At 51.7% G+C, this 15626-nt stretch overlaps 1 protein-coding gene across 2 annotated transcripts; it reads right to left on the bottom strand.

The window, feature by feature from the left end:
- Positions 1-1684: 1684 nt before the first annotated feature.
- DDI2 (DNA damage inducible 1 homolog 2) lies at positions 1685-15336 on the bottom strand. 2 transcript variants are annotated; one of them, XM_061602141.1, is made up of 10 exons: positions 15063-15336; positions 11253-11382; positions 9988-10242; positions 9524-9650; positions 8414-8541; positions 7558-7686; positions 7365-7468; positions 6971-7160; positions 5214-5277; positions 3647-3734 (listed from the first exon to the last, which is right to left on the bottom strand). In XM_061602141.1, the coding sequence occupies exons 1-9, from the start codon at positions 15198-15200 to the stop codon at positions 5261-5263; spliced, it is 1218 nt and encodes a 405-aa protein (XP_061458125.1). In that variant the 5' UTR covers positions 15201-15336; the 3' UTR covers positions 3647-3734; positions 5214-5260. The 2 variants fall into 2 exon arrangements, with proteins under 2 accessions (XP_061458124.1, XP_061458125.1); XM_061602140.1 differs by lacking the exon at positions 5214-5277 and having other exon boundaries at positions 1685-3734.
- Positions 15337-15626: the final 290 nt, after the last annotated feature.

The following is a 15626-nucleotide window of genomic DNA, read 5'->3' as shown; positions in this document are numbered from 1 at the left end:
AATAGCACTAGGGGCAGAATTTATTTTATTTATTAAATTTCTATTGTGCCCTTTCCTTAAAAAGGGAGCCCAGAGCGGCAATAACTGGAGGCATCTGTATTTTCAAAGAAGAGTCAGAGCATCTATTCTTTCTTCTAGTAGCCTTCAGGGCTATCTGAGATTGCTTTGCACCCAGCAGAGTTTAGCCCAACTAAGTCTGCCTGATGCATCTCCTTCACCCATCTTTTACAACTGTAAACTGAGACTTTTTTATGATCTTCAGGAACATTTTCTCCATCGCCCCCTCCCTTAGGTTTTTTTTTTTGCTTAATATTCTCTTTGCTAAGTGGCCCCAATGAGAGTTTGTTCACACCATGCAACAGCACTTTGAAGTGCTCTTCACTTTTTAAACCAATGTAGCCACACACCGTTCTAGTCCACTGGGAACTAGGTATCATTGCAATGTAAACAGAGTACCAGGCAGTGCAACAAGATGATTTTGCAACTAAACACTCAAAGCTGCAGGGCAGCCAGAATGATACAGCATTAGATAATTTAAACCTGAGTCTCTTTCAATGCACAACAAAAACAGTCACAGGATTCTGAAGGGCCTAAAGTGACCCACTGAAAATATAAAGCTGAATGCCCTGGGTTGGACTAACCAAGGGTCTCTATGCATGCGTTTCCATACATAAAATTTCAAGAAAGGGTGCCTGCTGGAAAGGCTGAGATTCTTTTCCTTCGAGTGGGAGAAGTTTATGCAGACAGGACCATGAAGGCCAACAAGTCACAATCTCCTTCCATGGTAACATCAGGTCGCCATCAGAATTGGCTGACTAGTGTCAACTGCGCCACTTTCTAGTCCTCCCCCTTTAAGTCAAACACAAACCAAGGGAGCCATAAACATTTGGGTGGCTGGTATACGTTTGCCAAAAAAGGGAGAGTGGAGTGTGGTTTTCAAAACACTCAATTCTAATGCAAAGTTCAACCCATGGGCTTGACGGTTGCCAGCCTGACTGCTCATCAACACGACAAGGTTAATTGCCCCCAGTACACAGCAGGGCATCAGGAACCCACCCAGCACAAAAGTCAAGCCTGCAAGCGTACCTACAGATCTACTTGGGCCTCTTTGAGACTCCCCTGAACCAGGTTAAGAGTCAGGGCATGCCAAAGGAGGTTCTCTCAGGTTGCTTCTGACACCTCCGCCCCAATGCAGAGTGAGGATGGTGGCATTCTTGGGGCAGTGGGGACCCTTCTGCCAGTGTCTTGGCAAACACACGAGCTCATCACCCCACTTTCTGGAGCTGGCCCTGGCTTGTACACCCCTCCGTGCAAAGCCTCACATGCCACACCCTTGTGCACACATGCTAGCTTCCACACTCCGCTGCAGATGTGGGAAACCTTTGGACCTCCAGATGTGGCCAAACTACAGCTCCCATCGCCCCTAGCCATTGGCCATGCTTACTGCAGGGGCTGGTGGGAATTGTACTTCAGCCACATCTGGAGGGCCAAAGGTTCCCCACACCTGATCTGCTGCGTGGCCCTAAGAATACAGCCTGCGTGCAGCATAAACGGCCAAGAGCAGAATTCTGCTCCTGTGCATTTCAGTGGGGTTTGCACAAGAGGAGGAAAATTTATCAATGTGATCACGTTCTACAGCTTCTGCTTTTTCACCTCTAAGCTTGCACCTTCTTCTAAAAACAGGTATTTAAATAAAGACTTTATTCCGTTATACATTGCCTTAATAATAGTAATAATAAAAAGCTATTGTGTTGATACATTACCAGTATTTTGCTTCTTTTAAAATGCCTAAATTCAACAAGGTAATTGAAGATACTTTGGCTGAAAATAAATGATTCCCCCCCCCTTTTCCTTTTTCTCTTAAGAAAAAAACGTACGGCTCAATCATCTAAGTAGGAAATTCTATGCAGTCAAGATAGAGACTCTTTTAAAATGAAGCACAGGCCCACGGGTCAGGCTGTCTCTCTGTCAAGGTTACGTAGGGACTACTATATTCTTGGCCAGCAAAATGAGGAGCGCAAGGTCTGCATTTCCACTGGCATGCCTCAATGCCTCACCAGCTTCCTGGGGCGTAAAGCCAGCCCCCACAATCTGATCAACGTCTGCAGCAGGAAAAACAGGGGGCCAGGGGGCTGTCACAACTGGGAAGGTCTCAGGCAGAGGCAGTGACAGCTCAGCCGATTCATTGGGTAGCCTTGGTGCATCTGCATCTGAGATGTCCGCTGTTCCAGTCTCTTCTGGGAAAGAAATAGAGCTCAAAGATGCATCTTGGCCTGTTATGGGGCTGGACTGGACAAGAGGATTGCCCTGATCCAAAGCTTCGCCACGTAGAACTTGGCCAGAGGATAAATGCAGAGGCAGAATTTCAGAGCGTTCACCACAGTGAAGCTGAGTGGGAGCTGCCGACTGGCTCAGGGAGAGGCAGCTGCTCAAAGTGGAAGAATCTTGAATCATTAGAGCCCCCTGCTCGGATGTCGCTGCTAATCTATGTGCCTCCTGCACTTCAATGGTCGTGGTCCCGGCCTCAAACAGCGTCATCCCCACACTTTCAGGAAAGGAGAGTTCCACATCCTGGCTGTCGAGATGTGTACATTCGTGTTCCACTTGAAAGGTCTCCTGATGTGCAGTTTGCTCTTCAGGGACAGCCGCTGGCTGGTTGACGTCTTCCTGCCAAGATACATTTAAGTCCCCTTTACAACTGACCGCCAGAAGCTGATGAAGCTCTTTTAAGGCAGAGGAGAGAGAGACACAGGGATCTTCTGTCTGGTCTGTTAACTGGCCACCAGAAAGGGGAGCAGAAATGCCCAGTGATTCAAAAGATGTACTTCTGGGCTCCGTCAAATCACTGGCAGAAGGAGAGCCAATACGCTTGGACCATTCCACCTCCATCATGGAGCAGTCTGAGTCTACAGCAGCCAGCCCAAGGCTTTGTTGATTTGAAGGGTCGATGGCAGCCTCCTCAGCAACTCCCATGTCAGGGTGCTTGCATGGCACACAGTCTGGCCTCCTTCCCTCCCCTTCTGAGGCTCTTGTTCCCCCAGAGAGGAAGTCATCACGGCTCTGCTCTCCATCTGCAAGAGATGGGGAAACTGCCATTGTACAGAGATGCTCCTGGTCATTTGGCTCCTTCTGTTCATCCAGAAGGACCTGTTCATTTCCAGATTTTTCGCATGCCATGAAATCTAAATGAAGCTCATGCATTTGTTCCCGTTCCAGCTGCTCTGAAGGGAAAGGTACATCCAGATCTTTTGTCCATCTACAAGCACAGGACAGGCCACTTCCTCCCACTACTTCGACAGGAGGAGGCAAGCCAAGGGTATAATCTTTAGCACTAGACTTCTGCAGACTGCTACAAGCAACTGGCTCTTCAAAGGTGTTCTGCGAACTAATAACTGGACTAGGACAGGATCCCGTTCGAGTTGCTTCAGCTGGAGAAGCATCGAAATTGGCAGTAGCAGCGTGATTTGGTGGGGACGGAGACGGCTCTTTGCTTTCTAAAGTTTTGGGGCATTCAAGAAGAGATTCCATGGGCTTTACCACTCTACGATTAAGAGTCTCAGCCTGACTGCCCTCAAGGGAGCAAGCTGAAGGCACAGAGACCGAGCGATCAAGTGATCGGCTTGTAAGGTCACTGGCCTCCGGACCGATCTCTGTAAAACGGACTGGACATTTCATTCCATCAGAAGTTGGTAACGATGACATTTCTAGTGAGGTAGTTTCTTTGTCACTATTCTCTGTACATGAGAGAGGAGAAAGACAGAGAAAGAGAAATGCTGTGAAATCCTGGATACATTCAAGGAGCATGTAAAATGTTTTGGGGGGTATACCCTATTCGCTGGACTTGATTTGGCTGATGTAAAGACTTAGGGTACCAGAGAGCAAGGCTCCTGTTTTTCACTGGCACACAAAGTCTAGTAACATCGAGGAGGGGGGGGCAAGGCAGCCCTCGTTCCTCCACTGGCACAAACGGCACGGGGGACCAGTTGGCTTCTCCCCACCAAGCAGCCCTCCCACCCAGTACAAAAGAACTGGCACCTGGATAGGCCTGATCTTCCTCTTCCCTCTTTGTCCCACCCCCAGCCCCACCCACCCCTCTTTTGGTAGGTAGCTGCCTTGAGAACTCTGGTGCATAAATGTGGTAAAAAAAGGTTGAGGGCTAAAACAAAGCTATCGGTTTCGCTTCTTTTTCTCCATTCCTTGTGAAATGCAAGATATAAAACAATACCTTAGTCCAGTGGTTCCAAAACGTTTCCCCCCACAAACCAACCAAAAATTGCTGGGGGTCTTGGCAGACCCCTTAATGGTTTTTCTGCCTGTTGTAGCACTTGCAATGAGCTCGCAGGCCGCTAGTGGGTCTACAGACCAGTTTGGGAACCTCCTGCTATAGCTAATATTTTAAGAATAGGCTATACGTATCTAAATGGGATATCTTCCCAGAAGGCAAAAGACAAAGGACTGAGTTGTCAAGCCGCTCGGCCATGTTTTAAAGATATCTGTTTCAGCAACTTGAAATGGTCTTTAAAAAGACTTGTGTAAAAGTAGCTTAACTGCTCAGCACCGGGCAACCGGTTAGCTCAAACCAAACCTTGCTAGTATGTTATGGCATCCTCACATGCATAATCTCAGCTCGTGAAGGTGCAAACCCTGCAGAACACAGCAGAGGCCAAATCTGGGTTTCTGCTCTCCGGTTAGTCAGCTTTGTGAGATTATAAACCCACAACAAGGAGTTAAAAGTTTGCTACGTATGCCATTAATAAGAAAAGGAGTGAAACTGCATTTTAGACTTGGATTATTCAGCAAACCAAGAGTGTTGAACAAGCAGCCAACCCAGAGGCCCACCTTGCATCTACTTGCCTGAGGAAACCCCAGGCAGACAAGACAAGACAACACTTGCAATCTGACTTCCTTCCCCCAGTTACTGCTCTGGGGTGAACATCCGACACAGAGGCAAGTCTAACCAGCGGTGCATTAACCCTCAGGGAGGGCTGTTGAGTGTCCAGCTCCAAGCACCAAACTGTTGTCCAGATTCCCTGAACTGAGCACGTCCACACAAATGCCCCCCTGCAGTTCGTTGTGCTCTCTTCTTCTGCAGATGTTTGACAAGGTATGCGCCTGCTTCACACTGATCCAGTGAGATGCCAGAGTAGGAAGGTGCTCCCTTAAATCCCCACCAACCCCCTTCAAGGAGACCAGAGGAAGAGCTCGGAGAATACCTGGTCTGTGGCCCACTCCAGCGGCAGCAAACCCCATACAACATGCATCAAGGCTTCTGGCGCTCTGTTTGGATTAGGAGACAAACACACCAAACTCGTGTTAGCACACACAGCACATGCGCACAGCTCCGGACTTGCAACCTCTTGCAGGTCAGAATCATCGCCCCCTTCCCCACCTCTGCCCCCACGGCGTGCAACTCAACACCTCCTCATGGCTGGGATTTCCTCCGTGAGTGGCTCTTGGCTATCTTAGTCTCACTCTGGGCACTGAAGGACTTTTGAAGCGTATCAGGAAGCTGCCGCTTGCTCTCTAGTCGAGGTCCGGCTTGTTCAGGCCCAATGCTCAAAGGCCGACGGGCACCGGTGAGGCTCCTGACTTCTATTCTCAACTAGCACTGAGTTCCACTGCTTTCTCTGCCTGCCCCCCCTGTGCTTTTTTTTTTTAAAAAAATCTTCATTCTGCCTCTTTCCTCCAGTTTGTCAAAACAGAATCATGGCCAACTCTCAATGAGACAACAGAGCACTTTGGCTTGAAGAGCTCAGACTTCAAGGCTCTCAGCTGCGCTACACAAACAAAGCAAAGCATTTGAACTGGGATGGCAGATGACGACGGGGCTGGGAGCGTACAGCCATCCTTGTCCGTGTGTCCCTAGTTCCACATCCAGGAAGCGCTGGCATGCCAGCCTGATACTAGACGCTCCTGGCACTTGTAAAAGGGCCCCAAGCGGACGCCAGCTACTAGCTAGCTGGCTTGGCCAAAGGTGGCTGCCTTGTCTCTTCTGTGCAGCTCTCTGGCCTGAGTCCTGTCTTCCTCGCTGCCTCCTTGCCATCCGGACCTTGCTGCTCTTTGAGAAAGAAGCTCTCCAGCTGCCCATTGAATGCAAGCTGCGTAAGACCTTGGGGAGAGCTCTGGCTGTTAGAAGAGGACACACGAGGGGCCCCTTCGGCGGAGAGGGTCTCCTGAACTCAGGCAGCGCTCTCTTCGCCTTGTCCGTTCTTCCAGGAGTCTGACTCCGCCATCTTGGGAAAATCCAACTGCCGCTAACATTTCCGAAGGGGAGGAGGTTGATGAAAGAGTCAATCAACGTTCTTCATTTTAACCGGCTAAGACAGCAAAGTTATTTGATGCCACATTTATTTCATTATTCAGTATGCATATGCACTGTTCTGCACGGCACCTGACCACCAATTGGAGCATGTCTAGTGTGGCTTTGGCCAACGGGGTGGGGTAGGACGTGGCTTCCAACAACTTCCAGCAGCAGCGGCCAGGACAGCACAGTGGGTAGAAAGGTGGCCTGAGACCCAGTGAGCGGCCTTGGGAAAGTCACAGTTTTTCAGCCTAGCCTACCTCACAGGGTTGTTGTACAGCTAAATAAACCACCACACCTTGGTAGGAGAAATTGCTCCTGAAAAAAAGGGGGGGTTCTGCAACTTTTAATTGATTAATTGGTTAACCTAATAAAGTTTTTAACTGATAAATCAAGAGCCAACAGCAGGCACCGTCTTAAAATGCCATCTCTAAGTGGGGCGCCTCTACTCTAGGCATGTTCATAAGCCAGGTTTTGCCAACCTGGTGCCCTCCAGATGCTTTGGACTAACACTGCCATCATTCCCAGCCAGCACAAAACGCCAACGAGTTCTGCAAAGGCCGGCTTAAGCAGTAGTGAAAATTGGGAGCCTCCTGTTGACGGGGGAGGAACTCCCAGCACTCCACCACGGGCATCTCCTCCCGGTCCCTGCCTCTTCCCTTTCAATACCTGATTCGTCGACAGACTTCTGTATGGCTTCTGCCAGCTCCTGGTCTGCAATCTCTTCGGGCCTCACGTCCTCCCGCCCAGCCCCATAAGCCAGCCTCGCACACTCGGGAAGCTCCCCCTCCGGCAGGAAGGTCGTCTGAGAGCCAGTGGTGCCAATCACCAGGACATTCTTCTTGAGATCTATAGAACACTGGGGAAGGGAGGGAGGAGCACAGAGATCCGTTCGCACATACTGGGGGAGCCTCGATTCCCATTGTCTGTGGGCAAAGTCCCACATCAGTCTGCTGGTATAACAGCTTCAAAGGTGCCTCAAAAATAACACAGGGCAGAAGTTGGTGGGCAAAGGCCACCACCTCAATTTGGTAGCCATTGGCCACTTCAGAGCAAGCCTCACCTGGTGCCTCTTCAACATATCCAGTCCTAGAAGCATATCCATGGGCTGCTCCTCCAGGATGGAGAACGAACAAGGCAGGAAATCCCCTTCAATCTGAACCTGAGCTAAAGCGGATGAGAGAACAAATGGCAGCCTCGGCCTCATCTCTGGCCCTGGAGGCAGGGAGCACACCTTCAAGGGTGCGGCCACGTACCCAGGTGGACTCTGCCAATGATCTTCTGGGTCCCCACGCCTTTCGCGATGCCTGCCCACCGCCGGTCCACCAGCCGCATGATGTTGCACCTCTCTGCGCACGCTTGGCTCATAATGGTCATCTGCGCACCTGACAGATACAGCAGCCATCATTTGAGAACATAAAAGACTTCTGCGCAGGGAAGAAAAGGGGGTCTGGCCCTTTCCTCTTTTCACACTTGACTCGGGAAAACATTGCGCCACAGGAAATTAGTGTTAAGCACACACAGTGAAGGCAAGGGGTTCTAGCCAACTAAATCCTGCTCAGAGTAGGACTAGCAAGAGCAGTAACTGCAGCTTTCATCCAGTCTTCAGGTTGTTGGGTAAAAAGAACCCAAATCTCTCCATTTCACAGGTCTCGTGGGAGTGAAACACATCTGACCACTGGCCCACCCAGCCGCCGGTATTGTTGTTGGCTCTTGATGCCCTGGACAGCTGCTGCCAGCCACACGGCTGTCCTCTTTAACTGCAGGTGCCAAAGCCTGAACCAGGGAACCTTCTGCAGGCCAACCAGGTGTTCTGCCTAATGCTCTGTGGTCCCTTCCTGTAAGAAGCTGCCTTTACATCAGCTCAACACTACCCAGCTCAGTGCGCCGCTTGCTCTGACCTGAGATGCTTTTAACCCACTCTGTGCCAGCCTGGTGCCCTCCAGATGTGTTGGACTACAAGTTGTATCAGCCGCTGTGGGCCCCTCCCAAAGGCACATGGCTGAGCAACATGCCACATGTCCAAGATCACCCTTTAGGGTTATGCAAGAAAAAAGAGGGAGCAGCAGGGGAAGGGGAGACCTTTAGCCCAGCAACCCTGGGGAAATGTACCTGAGTCAACAAAGGCTTTCACCGGGTGGCCGTTGACCTTGCAGTTGATATAAAGCATCACCACTTGCCCAAAGCTCTCGGGGGCCTCCTCCATAGCGATCGTCATGTTCTCTTCAATGTTTTGCTGCCTGGATCCAATATCAAAAGAAGACTGAAACACCAGCTTTCTCCAGCAAGAAGCCCTTCCCAGTTGGGGAAGGCTTGCCATGTGTTCTGTGCTGGAGCGAGAGGCAAGAGTATCACAAACAGCGGGATGAGCGGCCCACGTGGACTGACCCAGTACAACACGGACACGGCCTTGTGCAGGTGCCCAGTGATTGGCTGAGACAGTTTACAGTTCAGCTGAGGTATGTATGTGTATACGTGTGTGTGTGTGTGTGAGAGAGAGAGAGAGAGAGAGAGAGAGAGAGAGAGAGAGAGAGAGAGAGAGAGAGGCTTCACAGATGCGGCCTGAGAACCTCTCCCTCTGCCCTTGCCAGAAAGTAGGTATGGGTTTGAGGGACCCCATCCCCACATAGTCAGACAAATGATCTCACGTTTTTAGGCCATGAGGTGGCACGACAAAGTGGACCTCAAATGCACGCTGTCCACAGCTTACTCTTGTGTTCTCCACTCACCTCTCCAACGCATTTAGACTTTTTGAAGACACTAACTGCAGAACCGGGCCACCTCTCCCATTCTTCCCACCTACTCACACGCACACGCACCCACTTAAAGGCCAGCCCATCTTCGTGTAGGTTTGGCGGCGACCTTACCAGAGAAGGCTCAACACCAGGAAGCAGCAAAGCTGCCCTCATTTGCTCCAGGTTCAGGCCAGACTAGCAAATATGCACCCCCATCTCACTTCAAGGCCTTTTCCTCTTTGGGCTTATTTATTTATTTAGTCCATTTATATACTGCTTATATTTAAATAAAACTCTAAGCAGTGTACAACAAATCCAAACATCTTAAAACAACTACAAAAAACAATAAAATACAGTTAACTGAACAAAACAAAACATCCTCTTTAGCATCAACATAATACAAACATTGCATATCAAACTAAGTACAAGAAATACAAGAAAAAATCATAACAGACATAACAGACTAAACAGAGGAACAGCTTACTACCTTATGTCCTCCTCGATCTTGGCCTGAGCCTCAAGATCAAAAGGGTCGGCAGAGAACAGACGGATCCTTTCCTGCTCTCGGCGGGCTCGATCCTGCTGCTGCTCTACAAGCACCCGAGTAAACTTCTCTAAAGTAAGAAAACACAGTTGCAATAGTCGCCGTGAGCATTCATGTAGTGCCTCTTGACAGCTCAAAGTGATTTGCATGCATTATCCTGACATTGTCCAGCTCCGGTTTCCATTCACAGCTTACCCCCAAAACTCCTAGTCTGCCTGGAACGATTCAAAAACCAGAAAGCCACAGTGCTCCCTCCTAGGCCGAGCGCAACTACTGAATTAAAGTACACGTCCTGCCTGCCTGCGTTGCAGCCTCCGGACCCAGGTGTGCCTTCCAGCGAGTCACACTGGAGAATCCTAAGGTGGCTTCTTCTCCACCACAGGCCCCTCGCCAAAGGAAATACTCACCAAGATCTCCACTGAGCAGAGCCTCTGCCAGGGGTGGGTTACGCTCCTTCAGTAGGGAGAGCTCGTGTGGGTTGGCCATCAACATGTCCCGCAAGAGCGCCGGGTTATCCAAGCCCTGAGGGGAGGAGGGGAGGTCGGGAGGAGATGGGCGTGGGTGCTGTGCGGGCTGCTGTGGTGGTGGCAGCGGCGGCAACTGGGGAGTCTGGGCAGAAGTCCCAGGTACCGTGATGCTGCTGAAGTCTATCCTGGGCAAACCTGGGGGGAAGTTAACATAGCGGTCATCACCACCATTGTGATTTTATCCTGTGGAAAACCCTCTGACTCACAGCTGTGCCAAGCCTCCAGTCTCCACTTTGCATAACCAATTCAGATCAGCAAGTTATTCTTATACCCAGCTCACTGGATCACTTTTGGGATCCAACCTCTTCCACCTTCAAAGCACAAGAACTACTTGTCAATTCTGCCAGCGCTGGGCAGGGACAATGGGAAACTGGGGCTAGAAAAATCCCAAGCGCCAGGCTCTTGGATGGCTACTAAGAATGGAAGTCTCCCCTGTGCACTGCCAGCTCTCAGGAGTTTGAACCCTCCCTCCCCCTGCCCAGGGCTCAGCAGAGGAAAACAAGACTAGCCCTGAAGTCAAACAACAGAACCACTGGTCTACCAAGAGAAGGTGGCCTGATACTCGCAGACTGTGCTATTGTCTGCCGCTTGCAGAAGTTCTGTGGGCGACTCCCTTGCTGACACTGGCTGCTCCCGGTCCAAGCACACCAGCAGGATCAGCATCAAAGGGAAGATCAAGTGAAGAGACATAGCAATGGTAGCTCCAGACTCTGGGAGAAGAGTCCTCTGCTATGAGGCACGTTCCACTTCGCTTCCAGGTGACTTACAACTATACTGGGAAAGCTGGTGCCCAGGAGTGTCCTTACAGCCTCAGCATGTGCAGAGCCATACAAGGAAACAACAATCAAACATGGGACATTAGGAACGGCTTTGGCCAAAAGGGAGATGGGGCACCAGATGATTCCCAAAGCAGCAGCTGAGCCAGGGGAGGGAGGGGCGGAACAGCTCATCCTACAGTTCACTCCCTGCAGTCTGAAATTTAGCCAGAAACCTTTTACTCTTAACAATTGTTCAAGATGCCAAAGTTAAATGCTCAGAGGATCAATACACTTTTACACTCAGCGTGACCTTGGTCCTGTGGTCAACACGGACAACGGAGATGCCTCAGGATGGGACGCGTGAGGCTAAGAGGGAGCATTTCTCACCGGGAAACGGGACCGGAGGCTGGACGTCCGCATTCTCCACTTGCTGCAGTATCACCACGTCTCCGTCTTTCAAGCCGTAAGAAGCCAATGACCGGTCGTTGTCAGTCAAGGGCCGCTCTGCATAGACAATCTGGAGGACAAGGGGGGCTGGTTAAAAACACACATTTGTCCAGAAAGGAGTGGAACAAGAGAAATACCAAATAAGCCCAGCCACAGGGGAATGACAGGGGAATCCTGCCCAGACACATATAGGAAGGAAGATACTCCCCCACCCCACCCCGGGGACCTGCAAGCACCTGCTCAGGGCGGGTTTTAAAGGAGGCAGGCTCAGATTGCCTCAAGCACTTTTTTTGTTAGACAGGATGGTTCTTATTCAAGAAGCAATGAAGACTGAGGGCTTGCAGAGAAGGCTGGTTCAATGCAACATAACACCTGGCTTTGAAAAAGCTTTCCTTGGGCAATCAGACTCAAAATTACAGATAATGTTCCTCTTTATCTTACCTTCTCTCAAGCCAAAAATAAGTCATACAACTCTGAAATGATCATTGTTTTCTTTCATTAAGGGCGGCTAAGGGACAACACAGAGGGCCACCAGAAGGCCTTATGACAGCCGTGCATCTAAGCACTTGCCTGGCAGCCAGAGGTGGCCTTTTCATGTCAGCCAACCATTCGCTATTTGGAAACGGGTGCTCTCCCCAAAAGCCAATTTGCACAACTGGCTTTACTAGTGAAAGTTGCCGAGACCGGCAGAAAGAGTATACCTTCCAAAGGTGCCAACCATGAATTAATTTTACTGAAATGTAATATTCAACCCATTTTCCAAATGTGCAAATTAACGGAGGCCAGGCACTGTCTCCTGCTCCAGTGGGTTTTGCTTTCCAACTTGCCCTCCTAACAAGGAGGCCAACCCAGCCCTACAGCAACACAGCAATCGTACCACACCCAACAGCTTGCAGAGGAGGACAATTGGGGGCTCTTCTCTGGACCGATTCAGGATATGCAGGACACGTTTCCTACATAAGCCAGCCTGGCTCTCAGCGGAGAGCTCTTTGGCTTCCAGGAAGCCACTTCTCTGCCCACTCCCAGGACACCATTAAGATTTGGCAGAAGTCAAACACACACACGTACACTCACTTGCTTGCCCTAAGATCTGGTGCGTCATTAAGGTGTAAGATGGGAATACAAAAGCAGCTCTTCCAGATCCACCCACACATCTGAGCAATCTCGTCCAACTGGCACAGAGGATTGTAAGCAAGCCGGTTCCATCAGCATCAGAGCCCACTTCTGCTGAGGGAGAAGCCAGGAAATCCAGCAGGAAAGGCTGCTAGGAGGTCCCACCATTTCCGGCCACCTGGCCACTTCCCTGGGAGGTGACCAGTCAGCTGGCCATCTCAATGTTTCACCAGGGGAACTTCTCCTGTCGTCCCCTTCTATGTCACCCCACAAGCCATCAGCTCTGGCTTCCATCCATCACTCCTCCCACCCCATAAGGCGCACACCGAAGAGGACTTTCCACGGCTGACCACCCCCACCCCATAAACAGAAGTGGGACGGAACTAGGCCAGACACAGGGGAAGAGAGCCCAGTGAGCCAAGGCAGGGCAAGCACGGCGTCCGGGGGCTTTGTGCACCTGGAGCGTCCGGACGCCAGCCCGGCACCCACATTTTCCGATGGCACTGCCAGCGCAGCACCTTAAGGAAACAACAGCAAGCCAAGGGGTGGGGGCTCCCTCCTGAGAAAGGAGGAGCTGGGAGTCCACCTCTGAGCTGCTGACGCCTGCAGAAGGCCTCTTCCCATGATGTTTACTGTTCCCATGAAGGAGAAGGGAAAGAATTCACAGCTTCCCACAATCTTAAAATAGATGGTCATGATACTCTGGCGCAAGAGATGGGGAAGGACCTCATGCTGCCACCCGGAGAGGAGCTGGGCATTCGTCTCTCAGGGCCAAGTTGTTGCCTCATTCAGGAAGCTCCTGCTCACTGCGACGGGCTTCAATACAAAGATGAGGGTCCTTTCCCCTCAGGGAGGCCTCCCCCGCTTCCCTTGGGGCTGGCTGTATCCAACAAAGTCCTACTTAGAGAAGGCCCCCTAGGATGTGGGAATCTGCCTTGGACTGAACCAGGCCATTGGTCCTTCTAGCTCAGTATTACCTACACTGACTGGCAGTGGCTCTCCAGGGCTTCAGGCAGGGGGTCTCTCCCAGCCCCTCCCCATTGCGGATTGAACCTGGGACCTTCTGCATGCCAAACAGGGCCTCCAGCACTTGAGTTATGGTCCTTCCCCAACCTAGGTTGGTCATGTCCATTGATTTCAATAGGTCTACTGCAAGTAGGGCTGACGTTGGAAACAATCAACACAGGTCCAACAGGTGAGCGTTGCGATTTGCATATGTCCTCCCCCCCACACACACACCTGAGAATAATGAAGGTTCCCCCCTATGGGTGCTGCTTGCAAGATCTACTCAACACTGAAACATACACATATGTGCGCACTTGCAGTGTACCAGCCCAGGCCCCCGTCCAGCGCAGGATGCCCCAGGAGAGCTTGGCAGGGCCTCTCCCCTCCCAGCCTCCCTTTAAGAAACAGTAGACTGTGGAGCACACATACAGATACATAGGTACTACCCCGCCGCCTTTATTGCTCCCTGGGCTAGACCATCACTTGCCTTTACTGCCCCTGGCTACCTCCACCACTACTCTGCCTTCCTTTAATGCAGGGATGGGGGAACCTGGGGACGTTGGCTGGCTTTCAACTCCCACCATAGACCTTGACAACTGGCCATGCCAGCTGGACAGCTTAGAGTCGGGAGTCCAGCAATGTCTGGAAGGGCTTCAAGCTGGGCAAGGCTGCTCTAATGCAACTGGGAGACGTCTGCCCAGCGCTGGCTGGACATTGAAATCAATGGGATTAAACAACCTTGGCCCATTAGTTACAATGGGTTGCATCCAATGGTGTTCTGTTTGGAGAAGAAGTTAATGAACCTAAAGTACTCGTGTGCCCACTGTCTTCAATAGTTCTACTCTGAGTAAGACTAACACTGGATACAACCCAGTAGAGCCTACTCCCAAGTGCGGCTGGCTCACACTGGATGGATGCCGCCCCTTCAGCTGTCTCCAACATTGGCCCTACTCAGAGCGGACCCACTAGAAAGAATGGACCTTATTCAGTACTGTAGCAACAAATTCAGAAGTGCAGGGTCCCTTCATGATAGTCAAGCCACGCCCTCTCATTCACTTGCTGTCTGTCCTCATCTCCTTAGCCCTCCCCCTCCAGCACCTTCTCCCAGAACAACAGATGTCCTAGGAGCCAGTCAGCACGCAAGGGTAAGGGTGTGTTACCTTCTGAGAAGAGTCGCCTCCTTTCACTTTGATTGGCTCCAATCAGCAGGAAAGGACAAAGAACTGTAAGAAGACTGTTCTCAGTGGCTAACACGCATCCCTTGCATCCTGATTGGCTCACAGGACGCCAGAAACACAAGAGACCCTGTTCCCAAGAAAGTAAGGGGTCCAAGACCCCCCTGAGACCTTGGACCACTACACCCCTGGCACCTTATTTAGCCGTGCCCATCCATTTCAGCGAGTCTGCTGTGCGCAGGGCTGACAACCCTCGGTGGCCCAGGGCCAATCACGCAGCCTGTGCCCAGTGGTAGCCCCTACTCAGGAGCAGAGCCGCTGACATTAACGGGCAAGCCCTCAATGAGGAAGAGGGGGGCCCCAAGGGATGCAGCCCCTCTCTCTCTACCCCACTTATTATGGGCTAGCACAAAGCGCGCCCTCGCCCCCCCCCCCGCGTAGACGCGCACGCGCCGACCTGGCTCTCGGCGGCGGGGATGCCGGACTCGAGCTCGCAGAGGGCGCGGAAGTTCTGGAGCTCGAAGTCGGCGTCCACCTGGAGCGAGAAAGTGAGCTCGGTGCGGTCGCGCCGCAGGCAGAACACCGTCAGCAGCATCGCCCCGGCACGGGAAGGGACCGCGGAGCCGGACGGAGCGCCGCTCGACCGCCCGCCCTCGCCTCAGCGCTGCCTGCCGGAAAGCGCCGCCGCTTTACGGCACGCCCTCCGCCCCTCCCAGTCGCGAAAGAACGGGAACGTGGGTGCCCTACGCCGAAAACACGGCCACGCCCTCGCCGCCAACCCCGCCTCCTCCCGTCTGGGGGCGCCATAGAGATAAGAGCGGAAAGAAGAAGAGCAGGAGAGGGTGTGAGGCTGTTCACGGGACCATTGCAACTACCGGGTCGCTCCTCCTTCGGCGAAGGCTCTTGCCTTTTTTTCGCTAAGTTCGCTATAGAAAGTTAGAAGGGGGCTTTGCATGGGGGCGGCGATGGGTGGGCTCCTATACACAGCCAGCCTATGGGGGGCACCACAGGTATGGATTTC

Source organism: Rhineura floridana, chromosome 18, assembly GCF_030035675.1.
Source record: "Rhineura floridana isolate rRhiFlo1 chromosome 18, rRhiFlo1.hap2, whole genome shotgun sequence".
Taxonomy (NCBI): domain Eukaryota; kingdom Metazoa; phylum Chordata; class Lepidosauria; order Squamata; family Rhineuridae; genus Rhineura; species Rhineura floridana.
The sequence above is the reverse complement of the archived record's forward strand: the minus strand, read 5'-3'. Positions and strand labels throughout refer to the sequence as shown.